General features: G+C 42.3%; 1 protein-coding gene across 1 annotated transcript; it reads right to left on the reverse strand.

Moving 5' to 3' along the window:
• Positions 1 to 301: 301 nt before the first annotated feature.
• On the reverse strand, positions 302 to 8,399 carry LOC129359076 (scavenger receptor cysteine-rich type 1 protein M130-like). The gene is made up of 10 exons (XM_055028456.1): positions 8,267 to 8,399; positions 4,753 to 5,061; positions 4,377 to 4,670; positions 3,411 to 3,719; positions 3,035 to 3,334; positions 2,063 to 2,371; positions 1,687 to 1,980; positions 1,092 to 1,460; positions 833 to 921; positions 302 to 756 (listed from the first exon to the last, which is right to left on the reverse strand). Exons 1-10 carry the CDS (start codon positions 8,310 to 8,312, stop codon positions 655 to 657), a joined length of 2,421 nt encoding a protein of 806 aa, XP_054884431.1. The 5' UTR covers positions 8,313 to 8,399; the 3' UTR covers positions 302 to 654.
• Positions 8,400 to 12,810: the final 4,411 nt, after the last annotated feature.

The raw sequence follows: 12,810 nt of genomic DNA on the forward strand, positions 1-12,810 counted from the left end.
ATGCAGGCAACTGTTTGGACACCACAAAGGGTCTTCTTAATTCAGATATCTGAAATTCATATCAAATTCATCAAATTACATCCACTGAAATTTGAGATATCTTGAAATGAATTTTGATCATCAGTGTAATTAAAAAAGATATCTTGAATTATTATTCTCTCCAGTCAGAATGTAAATGCAGATATCTAGAATTATTATTCCGGATAGTCAAAATGCATTTTTAGATATCTAGAACTTAATTACGGATAGTCAGACGAAACCAAATTTATGTTGAAACGGCTTGCCATAGCTTCATAACCCCAACCAAGACAAGGACACAAGCTGGATTCAGGGCCTGAATGGAAATGGCTGCCTAACCTTTGACCCCAAATGTCCTATCATATGCTATCCTTGCAAGGTTGATGATCAGATTTTGATCAAGTGGGTTTTTGTTATATTTTGTTTGGTGGATGTTTTCTTTTCCCTTCTTATATAAGTTTTACTTCTGTAGGTTTAGTCCAGATGCAAATTTCTGAATGTTGAACTTCCTTCCTGCTGCAGGAGCTCAGAGACATTTTATTATAGATACATAGACGGACAGATTCCCAGGAGTCTGAAACGTGTCTCTGCTCCTTCCTGTGGATGTGAAACCAAGATGATTTTCTCCTGGTTCCTTCAGACTGCAGCCTCCTCCTCTAAGCCGCCTTCAGCTCTGGATCCTTCATCAAGAACGTTCATCATGATGTTTTCTGGTCCAGACTTCTGGTTTCTCCTGGCCTGGAAACAGAGGATGGTTCAGCTGCAAGGCAACAACTTTCCCAACTCAACACATCATGCATGATACATGCAGTACCTTATAGTTGAGGAGCAGGACGGATCCCAGCATTCCCAGCATTCCCAGCAGGACGACAACCAGTCTGATGATCAAAGCAGTGAGATGGGCTGAAAATGAATGAAACAGATTCAGGATCAGCTTTCATCAGATGAGTCCAGCTAGAAATGAACAATAATCACATAGACCCTGGTTTTCATGCTGCCTGTAGATCATGAACATTAATATAATCAATCCTCCTCTCTGACCTCATGAATGAGGCAGACAGCTGCTGGTTCACCTGAAGCAGAACTTCTCCTGATGGACTCCATGAGTTTATCTGAGACAGTGAGGTTGAGAGGCTGGCTCATAGACCAGAAGTTATGGGAGAAAACGTAGACGTGGTAAAGGCAGCGGTAGGTTCCTTGGTGGGCGTGGCCAGCAGCAGCGAACAGGAAGAGGGCGGAGTGATTAACAGCTGGCAGGGTCTGGTTCTGAGTGTAGTTAGAGGTGCTGAAGATGAGCTGGAAGGAGCCGCCTGCATACTGAGGCCTGATGGAGCACATGATGCTGAACTCTGAGCCAATGAGGAGCTCAGACCCCTGCTTTCTGCCTGTGGAGACCCCGTCAGTGGAGGAAGAGAGGAAGATGAGCGGCTCAACCAGCAGACCTGGCAACGCAGAGGAAACACAGAGACAACTGGATCTGATCTGAGGTGGAAAACAAGATGGCTGATCATAGACTGGTTACCATGGTTACTAGCATGTTTCTACATGATTACTAACAACTTTATGATTCAGTAAAGTCAGTAATATTTAAACCAGTTTTAGTTTCTAAACATCTGGAACCTGATGGAAGAAACATTTTAAAATATATAAATATGAGTTCAGATTTACCTGAGCAGATGATCTCAAGGCTCTGATCACTGGTTTTATCATCAGGTAAACAGTTTTTTAATGCAGATCCTGACTGAAAACAGTCAGACCAGATCCTCCAAACTGGTCTCTCTGAAGCTTCAAATGAATATCTTGCTGAAACAGCAGAACCACAGTCCAGTTCAGCACAAACTGCAGGCCCTGAGTTCATGTTCAAGTAAGGATCCCAAACATATACTGGTCTCCACTCTTCTTGATGGAACATCTCCAGTCTCCCGGCACATCGACTGGCCTCTCCCACCAACCTGATGTTGTCTTGATCTGAGCAGAGACAGAGAGTTGATTAATGAAGGAAGTGAAGCAGTGAACAGCAGCAGGTCTGCAGATCCTCCTCTACCTGAACAGGTGAGTCCTACAGCTTGACCAGGTGAGCAGCTGTTTCTACCTGAACTCTTCCTGCTGCTGCAGTTCAGCAGAGCAGACTCACTGCCTTCACATAGGAACTCTCTGCTCCCCACTGGAGCCTCTGCTTCTCCATAGAGCGCCCCCTGGAGGACTGAAGGAGGCCCACAGCCAATCTCCCTGCAGACCACCTGTGCATCCTGCAGGTCAAAGTCTTTTTCACACACTGAGGACCACGACTGGTTGGTCTTCACCTCCAGTCTGCCTGAGCACCGGTTGGTCCCTGAAACCAGCCTGACTGAATCTGTGGATGCAGAAAGAAAAAAGTTTTAATATATTTCAGAACTTTATTTTTCTAGATACTCATGGAAACATCTCTGAGTTTGATGAAAATAAAGGTCAAGAAAACAAAGTGAAGTGAAACCGACTGTACCTGCAAGTTTATCATTCATTATTATTTTCTGCTGAATTTATCACCTTTTGGGCCTTAACATGATCATAAACTCACTAAATGTCTAACAAACTTTAATCTTTGTGAAAATGTGAATATTTAAGTGGAATTAAAAATAAATGTGGCAATGTGGCTGAACAGCGCCCCCTAGTTCAGCCAGGCCAACAACCATAACACACAAAAGGTTTTCCTGCTATTTCCACTAAAAACAGGAAGTCCACCATTTTGGATCAAAAGTCATTTCCTGTTGATTTTCAGGTTTTAAACATGTCTGATTTCCTTGAACTCCTGGGATTTTGATGCATCGACTTCAAAGCAGCAGAGATTAAAAGTTATCAAAATGATGAGTTTTTGTTCATCTATTGGAATAAACTGAGAACTTTATCTGGATATTTAAATGATTTTAGTTTCCCTCAAGGCTTCAGGTTCTTAGTTAAAGGTGATGATTTCTCTGCAGACATCTGGAACCTGATGGAAGAAACATTTTAAAATATATAAATATGAGTTCAGATTTACCTGAGCAGATGATCTCACGGCTCTGATGACTGGTTCCATCATCAGGTAAACAGTTTTTTAATGCAGATCCTGACTGAAAACATTCAGACCAGATCAACCAAACTGGTCTTCCTGAAGCTTCCATTGTTTTTCTTGCTGAAACAGCAGAACCACAGTCCAGTTCAGCACAAACTGCAGGAACTGAGTTCATGTTCAAGTTATCATCCCAAACATATACTGGTCTCCACTCTTCTTGATGGAACATCTCCAGTCTCCCGGCACATCGACTGGCCTCTCCCACCAACCTGATGTTGTGTTGATCTGAGCAGAGACAGAGAGTTGATTAATGAAGGAAGTGAAGCAGTGAACAGCAGCAGGTCTGCAGATCCTCCTCTACCTGAACAGGTGAGTCCAACAGCTTGACCAGGTGAGCAGCTGTTTCTACCTGAACTCTTCCTGCTGCTGCAGTTCAGCAGAGCAGACTCACTGCCTTCACACAGGAACTCTCTGCTCCCCACTGGAGCCTCTGCTTCTCCATAGAGCGCCCCCTGGAGGACTGAAGGAGGCCCACAGCCAATCTCCCTGCAGACCACCTGTGCATCCTGCAGGTCAAAGTCTTTTTCACACACTGAGGACCACGACTGGTTGGTCTTCACCTCCAGTCTGCCTGAGCACCGGTTGGTCCCTGGAACCAGCCTGACTGAATCTGTGGATGCAGAAAGAAAAAAAAATTAAAATATTTCAGAACTTTATTTTTCTAGATACTCATGGAAACATCTCTGAGTTTGATGAAAATAAAGGTCAAGAAAACAAAGTGAAGTGAAACCGACTGTACCTGCAAGTTTATCATTCATTATTATTTCTGCTGAATTTATCACATTTTGGGCCTTAACATGATCATAAACTCACTAAATGTCTAACAAACTTTAATCTCTGTGAAAATGTGAATATTTCAGTGGAATTAAAAATAAATGTGACAATATAGCTGAACAGCGCCCCCTAGTTCAGCCAGGCCAACAACCATAACAAACAAAAGGTTTTCCTGCTATTTCCACTAAAAACAGGAAGTCCACCATTTTGGATCAAAAGTCATTTCCTGTTGATTTTCAGGTTTTAAACATGTCTGATTTCCTTGAACTCCTGGGATTTTGATGCATCGACTTCAAAGCAGCAAAGATTAAAAGTTATCAAAATGATGAGTTTTTGTTCATCTATTGGAATAAACTGAGAACTTTATCTGGATATTTAAATGATTTTAGTTTCCCTCAAAACTTCAGGTTCTTAGTTAAAGGTGATGATTTCTCTGCAGACATCTGGAACCTGATGGAAGAAACATTTTATATAAATATGAGTTCAGATTTACCTGAGCAGATGATCTCAAGGCTCTGATCACTGGTTTTATCATCAGGTAAACAGTTTTTTAATGCAGATCCTGACTGAAAACAGTCAGACCTGATACTCCAAACTGCTCTCTTTGAAGCTTCATATGATTTTCTTGCTGAAACAGCAGAACCACAGTCCAGTGCAGCACAAACTGCAGCAACTGAGTTCATGTCCCAGTAAGGATTCCAAAGTGTCACTGGTCTCCACTCTTCTTGATGGAACATCTCCAGTCTCCCGGCACATCGACTGGCCTCTCCCACCAACCTGATGTTGTCTTGATGTGAGCAGAGACAGAGAGTTGATTAATGAAGGAAGTGAAGCAGTGAACAGCAGCAGGTCTGCAGATCCTCCTCTACCTGAACAGGTGAGTCCAACAGCTTGACCAGGTGAGCAGCTGTTTCTACCTGAACTCTTCCTGCTGCTGCAGTTCAGCAGAGCAGACTCACTGCCTTCACACAGGAACTCTCTGCTCCCCACTGGAGCCTCTGCTTCTCCATAGAGCGCCCCCTGGAGGACTGAAGGAGGCCCACAGCCAATCTCCCTGCAGACCACCTGTGCATCCTGCAGGTCAAAGTCTTTTTCACACACTGAGGACCACGACTGGTCGGTCTTCACCTCCAGTCTGCCTGAGCACCGGTTGGTCCCTGGAACCAGCCTGACTGAATCTGTGGATGCAGAAAGAATAAAAGTTTCTTCAACATTTTCACTGAATTTGGTTCCAGTTTGTTCAGCAAAGCTACAATCCAGTTCAGACTCTGTGGAGGAACAAACCAACTAGTGGAGAACGGGCGGAGAGGGGGGCTGGGAAGAGTTTATTATTTTTATATCTTGTTTTTAATATTCTTTGCACTTTTAGCATCTGCCTTTACTGCAGGCCTGGAGATGAATGGAAAAAAACTGAAGACAAACAGAGAAAATTACACTAGAACAGCACAAAGAACCTATGAATGATCAATTATTAATATTTTATCATTGTTTTCTACAAAGCAAATGACAGATTTAATGACAGAATCATAGAAAACTATCATCTTAACTCTCTGAACTTAATTTGTGGAGGAAGTGCAACATTTGATCAGCTTCTTCTCAGTGACATTGAGGTTTTTATAGCCCTGAATCTGCTCCACTGGTTCCCCTTGAATCTAATCAAACTTCATTCAGTCACTAACCTGGTAAAAACCAGCCGCTCTGTTCCACACTTTGGTTCATCCAGAGAGTCTGGACTGTGTTGAGGTTTTAAATTTCACACAGTGTCTAATGTTTGTCCATTACCAAGCACTGATATATGAAATCACTCAATCAGGTTTATTGGCACATTGTGCTCAATACAGAGAGCAGATCAGACGATCTATAGTGAAACATTTCTCATTGAAAACTCCCCAGGCAGAGACAACAGGAGTTTTATACCAAGGCTGGTTCTCATGCAGCTGCAGGAAAACATCTCCCAACCTTGTGCTTGCAAACCAAACAGCTTCATTTGGTGAGAGTTCACTGGCATTTAGGATGAAGACAATACAACCAGCAGATATTACCTTACAATAATTTGTCCACCACAAAACAGAGAAGAGCCCAATGAGGCGACTGTTGATGTTCATTCAATATTTGAAAGTGTGACCAACATGGACTGAACTTCCTCCACTGCCATTGATTAAACTACAGACAGACTGTGTTTCTACAATAACAGCAAATCAAGGTCATCATTCAAACTTCTTCTGTTCACTGATTGGTCCAGTAGAAAATCTACCAGAGGGAATCCAGGTGAAGGGGAAGAAGCCCAGACTGAGCTGGAAGTGAGAATATTTTTAAAGTGGAGTTGGAAGCAGAACAGGAAGACACTGGCCAGGATATGAAATCACCTGAACAGACGATCTCTACATTGTCGCTCTCATCTCCTTGGAACGCCACCACAGATCCACAGTGGAGCTGTCTGCACAATCCAGCTGCTGTTGTAAAGTTCCAGTTCTTGTTCCAAAACTTCACTGGTTCCCAGTCTCCCAGTTCCTTCTTCTCCAGTCTGCCAACACAGCGACTCCTTCCTGCTACCAGTCTGAGTTCATCAGCCAGCGCTGGAAGAAACAACATTTACATGTTGGGTTAGAAAAAGCAAAGACAGATTGATTTAGGATGTGATGACAGGATCCTGTTGATGGTGTTTATTTTATCTTCTCTTAGAGGCAGAGCTGTCATGGATGGTTCTGATCAAAGCACCTTTATGTAGGAGTGGCCTAGTTAAAGCCCAGACTGAAATGCTATGTACGCTCTGTAGTAAGACCTGAAATGTTTCCCATTATTCTCCTTTTCTACCCATTTATACTTGATGTCTTTACTGAGACCAACCAAAGTCAAATTTATTGTTTTTGTGTAAAAGTCCATAAATGAGCTCTGATGCTAACTCTATGCAAAATCCCATCATATCTGGAAAAACATCTCTATTGACTTTAATGGGTTTTTATCTGTTATATTCATTGATTCTGACAGTTAAATAATTGTGGGAGATTTCAACAGCATGTTGACGAGCCTGAAGACAGAGGGGATTAAAAGCTGTTAATTGTGCGGTAAAAACTAACAATAATATAGAAGGTCGCACGGGGTTAACTGGGTAGGTTGATGCTGTCATGACGCGTGTTCCAATAACTTCCAGTGGCTCCTTTGTTGTTGTTATCATGAATTTATTCCATATATCAGCTTAAATACTTCAGACTTTAAGAACTGACACATGCTGACCAGGCTAAACCATAATGATGCTAACAATAAACAATATTTAACACGGTCAACAGAAATTATAACCCTCCACCCGGCGCACCCGTTTCCTTCTACATAGTGAACCAGCGAGTCAGTACGGCTCTCATTCATACTAAGTGAAAGTCACACCCACTTACGACACACCCACCACTAACTGTCACAGCTGTGCCACAGGTAATGCTCATTTAGGTCATTTGGCTTTTACAGCTGTGATATTGTTGATCATTTTGCTTTAATTCACATGTTAACCCAGCAACACGTCATCAAGGACACATTATGGACCTGCTTATCAGGCAGGCTGTGAATATTTCCAGCGTCTCTGTAACTGATGTGGCCCCGTCTGATTGTTTCACTGTTACCTTTGAAACCACAGATGTATATTATAGATCTGCAAGACGACTCTGTTGGGCCGAACGTCAACGGAGTGAAACTCAACGTCACGTTTATGGTGAAATCTCCAACGTCTGCACTAACATTGCAGGGAAACGCTCATAAAGCAGAACATGAACAATGATTGAGCTTCATTTGCTACAGCTGACAGACTCACAAACCACCTGAGCTGCAGCCAAACTGGGCCTGCACATTTCTTTAGAGAAAATCACCACAATTAGAGGATTAATCTGCACATCGTTTTCACCAGCACAACCAGCGGTACCAGAAGCTGGTCCAGTGACCGTGGTGCTACTGGGCTCGGTTGGCCAGCAAACGGGCCTGACCAGAACCTCAGAGAGAACCTGTGGAGCCAAGAGGAAGATGAGAGGATTCATGCAGAAGGAGCCATTTTATGCGGCTCCACCTGTTTACTGCGCAGATTCAGCGCCGCTGCAGAGTTTCTGCAGCTTCTCCTTATCAATCAATCAATCAGATTAATTTTATAGCTCATTTCAGCAACAAGGCAGTTCAAAGTGCTTTACTTCATCAAAACACTGAAACCAACAACTGTTGATGTTATTGGCTCCTTAGCAGCAAGTAAACAATATAAACATCACTAACTGCAGCAGCAGCTCTACGATCTGAGACCAGAAACAGTTTCCAGGTTTTTGATAGTAAAATTTAACATGTTTATCAGTCGATCGTTTTGAACTTGAACTCCAGTGAATATCAGTGTTTTGTGTGAAAGTGGAGTCCTACCTGAGCTGCAGAGACACAGCAGCAGCATCAGAGCTGTTTGGTCCATGTTTCCTCTGAATGTGGAGCGAAGCTTCGTCTCTTGATGTGATCAGGATGAGGCTCCAGACTCTGAAGACTTCCTACTTTAAGCTGTTTTATCTGCTGCTTCCTGAACGTCACAGTTCACGTCTTTGGCTGCTTTCAGAGAAAACGCCTCCTTCCTAGGAGCTCATGGTGAAGATGGGTTCATACTGGGCTCATACTGGGCCTACTGGGATTCAGGCTTTCACCAGTCTCTGTTGTTCCTGTGTTTAGGTCAGTGCTTGTTCTGCAAGTGGCGGAGTGGATCCAGGTGTGTTTCATCCACTGAAGGGGAACCTGATGTTGTTGGCAGCAGCAGCTCAGCTTCCCTGCAGGAAGGAGTCACTGCTGAGCAGAACTGAGCCCAGGTGTTGCTGCTATGAAGAGAAGAAACAGAGAGAGAACATAAACCTGATGTCAGCAATAACTGCAGAAAATGCAAGCAGGGTTTCCCCCAGGGTCTGATAAGCCTGACGGCCCGCCAGGCTTTCCTGGCTCCTCCGCCAGGCTAAGTGTTGCTTATTTATATTACCAGGAAAACAAAACAAATATATTTCATTTTCTTGTTTTGAAAAAGCCGTATTACATCCCATTTTCTCTCTATCAGTGGAACAGCGGTGACATCAGGGACTGAAGGCTGAGTTATAGTCGCTCTCAACTGTTGGGGTTGAGCGCATGGAGCCAAGACAGCAGGATGGCGACTATCGTTAAGGTTTAGATTGTAGCCGCCTGGAAGAGCATCTTCCAGTCTGTGTGAACATAGTTCGATACGCAACGAACATGCAGAGGTGCAGGAGGTTCTGCGACACGCTGCGCATGCGGCGCCTGCCTCTGTCTATGTTGTAAAGTTATATTATCATGGGCTTTATTATTTGGGTATAAAGGGCCTTTAGCCCCGCCCCCTGGCCTTTTCCCCGCCCCCCGGCCCAGTGCGCCGCCCAGCGACCAGTTCTCTCTCTGCACTGTAAAGTTTATGTCAGTTGGCCCCAGTTGGCCCCAGTTGGTCCCAGTTGGTCCCAGTTGGCCGGTGCATTACTGGGTAAGCGGTTCAGCCCAGCATCACGCTGGTTTTAAATGATTTATTATTATTTTTTCTGTGACACGATGCATCAAACCAGGCCAAATGCTTTGTCCCCTCTGCCTGCAGCAGAGTTTGACTTTTACACAGTAAACTTTAAAATCTTAAAGTTAAAATCTTTTAATTCATGTTGTAACTATTAAATTTAGCAGCTTTGATTAATAAACAAATGTTACCTTTATGTGTTTGTGTTAAAATATTAGTATTTCTGGGGCCACCGAAGCCCTGGGGGCCTTATGGAGCCGCAGGCTGACTGTGGATTAAACAGAAGAGCAAATAATTGATATTCATTTGAATCGTAGTTTTTGATTTGATGTTTTTAAGACTCTATAGTTGTGGGTTTAAATAGCATTTCACTGCCGATGTTTCCTGTAACATTTAATTACCTTGTAATATTTTTACATTTCCTCTCTTTTAATACAAAAACACAGTGGATCGTCTTAGTGCCCCGAAAACCAGACGCAGCAAGTTTTCAAGGGAAAACCTGGAGCAAGGATGGAGAGTAGTAGGAGAAAGTAGCAGAGGGAGGAGAAGTGGTCAGTTTCTCCTCCAGGAAGATTCCTGGAACATTTCAGATTATAAATCTGGAATATTTGAATTATTGTTTTTCTGTCTTTGGTCATCAGAGCAGAAAGGCTTCATAGAGGCAGAGAGAGAAATCTAGACATTAATCTGGGTGTTCAGCCTCTGTGTGCTGCCGTGAGCTTGCTGAGTGATGCTAATCTGGATTGAAGCGTCAGCAACATTATCAGCTTTATTGCAACATAACCAGGTTTTTCAGGGTGAATCTAAACTTTAGATCTTCAGCTGGAAAAAGTTGTTTATTTCAAAGAGTTGAGATATTTTAGACCCATTTAACTCAAAACATTTATTATTTAGAATATTAAACACTACCAGCCCTTTATGCTGCTGCAGCAACATGCATGCATGAAAATCTAAACTATTATCTCAACCTTTGCAGCTCTGAGCCAAAATTCGAGCCGGTTGGTCCAAAGTTGAGTTTGATAGTCGGGTCGGGCTTCTGCGGTGCATTTTTAATAAACCAGCAAGTTTTCTGGCATTTCTAATTGCTCTGATGGACTAATTACATTTTTTACCTTCATAATTTCACATAAAACATGTTTTTGCATGTTTATCATCTTTTGATAGTATCACAGTTTCCATCTGCTTTGGCTGACTCAATATACTGAATGATGAAATATCCGTCACTAAGCAAAAAGCCACTGACTCTTCAAAATCCCCAAATAAATTAAAGTACAACTTCTGAGATAAATTTTGTATATTTTCTGTAATAATTAGCTCCACTAATCTATTAGTCCAGCTAATTATTAGCTTAGCACTAAAGCTAAACAAAAAAGAAAAGATCATCTTTCTTGTTTGAGTTTAAATATTTACAATCAATCTGAAAAACTGCATTGCAGTCAGCCGACTTGCAGCATTAGGTGGGGGAGGGGCATTGATGCTCTGCAGAAGAAAAGTAACAACCCAAAATAGAATATTTGCTTTTGAAGCTGATTTTTAAAACTAACATCATCAGTAAACAGAAAATACACCAAAAACTTCATGTTGTTGTTTAAATTCTCTTTAATCCTATTTAACTTTTCACAAAGCTGCAGATATAAAACACAAACATTCCTCTAAATCAGAGTAAACTTCTTCAGTTTTAACCCTAAATGTGTTTTATTTTGTTAGACTAGACTTAGACTTAGACTTGACTTTATTGATCCCTTGGGAAGACTCCCTCAGGAAATTATAGTTACCAGCAGCTCACAGGCAAAAATGTGGCACACAGTAAGCATACGCAAAAGAATAGGGTTTCTATGGTAACCAACAGCATGACTTCAACTCCCCAAACAAACAGCAAATATACAATCATTCATAAAACAGAAATGTGACAATCAGAACATGGAGTTCAGATACTTCCATCTTCAAGAAAATCATGTTTGACCTTGTGACGGCCCTGCTGTGCAGTCCTGTGTGTCATGTGATTTACTATCAATTAAGGTCCTCAATGTGGGAGGCGCTTCCATCAGACACCTGGATGGTATATAAGGAGCGCCGTTCCATTCGTGTGTGAGACTGTCAGAAGCCACCATGCGCAGACGACCCTGAGATCCAGTCCAGGATGAGACCAGGGCTTCCTGGTGTGAAGGGACCAGACTGAAGGGGCGCGGATTGATCATCCTTTGGGCCGTCCATTTGATGTCTCCTAGACAACTTGACTCTTTTAAAAATAAGCGTCTCTCATGGGCTTAATGCCGTGTCCCTCTAATTTTGTTGCGGCTTTCCGAGCCGGGCCGTAACAGACCTTTAAACTTTAAAAATTTCACTAAAACACAAAATAAAACTACAATTTAAGGAACTTTTTCAAATATTCATTCCTGCTAGAAACTATTAACCAGCTGTGTTTCAACCTCTTAGTGTTTTACAAATAAAATACAATGTTAAACATTCACACCAGTCCTGTTTGATCCGCTGTAATTTACTCCAGTTTGTTTGCCTGGTCAGTGGACAACAGCGCAGGGCATTCTGGGTAAATACAGCCAAAACAAACATGCTAGCCTAGCGCTAGCAGGAGAAACGGCTCGAGGTCTTTAGCCGAAAACAAGAGAAATCCTCCAACCTCTAAATCTGACGCTACTCCATCTGTTTACGTTTCCTGACGAAGGAAGTTGTGCTCAGTGTCTTCTGCAGAGGTTTTTATGTCGTTTCCTTCAGTGGTTGTTGGTGCAGCGCCCCCACAGGCCAGGAGGGAAACAGGTTTTTCAAAGGGTTTGATTCAGTGCAGTTTGAAAAAGAAAAGCACCAGCTGGAAATGGAACAAATGTTGCAATTTTGCTCCCAAATCGAAGGTAAAAAATAACTTGATAATTCTTAGATATGTTACTTTATAGACATCAAATTTGTACTTTTTTTTCTTTTTGTTGGACGTTTCTCATGAAACTATTTGAGATTTCTAGATTGTTCCTTAGTTATAAAAAATAATAAATAGATTATTTTGTTTTGTTTTAGAGATTTAGCATGTAAAATTGTTAAACTTGATTCTGACAATTCAGAAAACAGGAGCAAGAAAAAGAAATGTTGCAGACAGACTTAAACCTTGTTGCTGGTCAGGATAAGTCGACCTTTGACCCCACTCTGCAGCGACCATCGTTTGGAGACTCATGGCGGGGAATCCTCTTGATGCTGATTTTGGAGTCCAGTTTTTAAACAATCCATCAGTTTCTCTTGTATTTAAATGGTTTGTGTTATTTTGTGTTAGCTGGTCCCACCCAGCGATCCCCGTCTGTTCAGGCTCTGCGTGCTGCAGCTCAGGCCTGGACTGTCCATCAGGTGGCTGGACTGAGGAGCAGAAAACACAGAATAATCATCACAACATTCAGAACAATGCAAACACACTGCTGAG

Source organism: Poeciliopsis prolifica, unplaced genomic scaffold, assembly GCF_027474105.1.
Source record: "Poeciliopsis prolifica strain line A6 unplaced genomic scaffold, Auburn_PproV2 SCAFFOLD004, whole genome shotgun sequence".
NCBI lineage: Eukaryota > Metazoa > Chordata > Actinopteri > Cyprinodontiformes > Poeciliidae > Poeciliopsis > Poeciliopsis prolifica.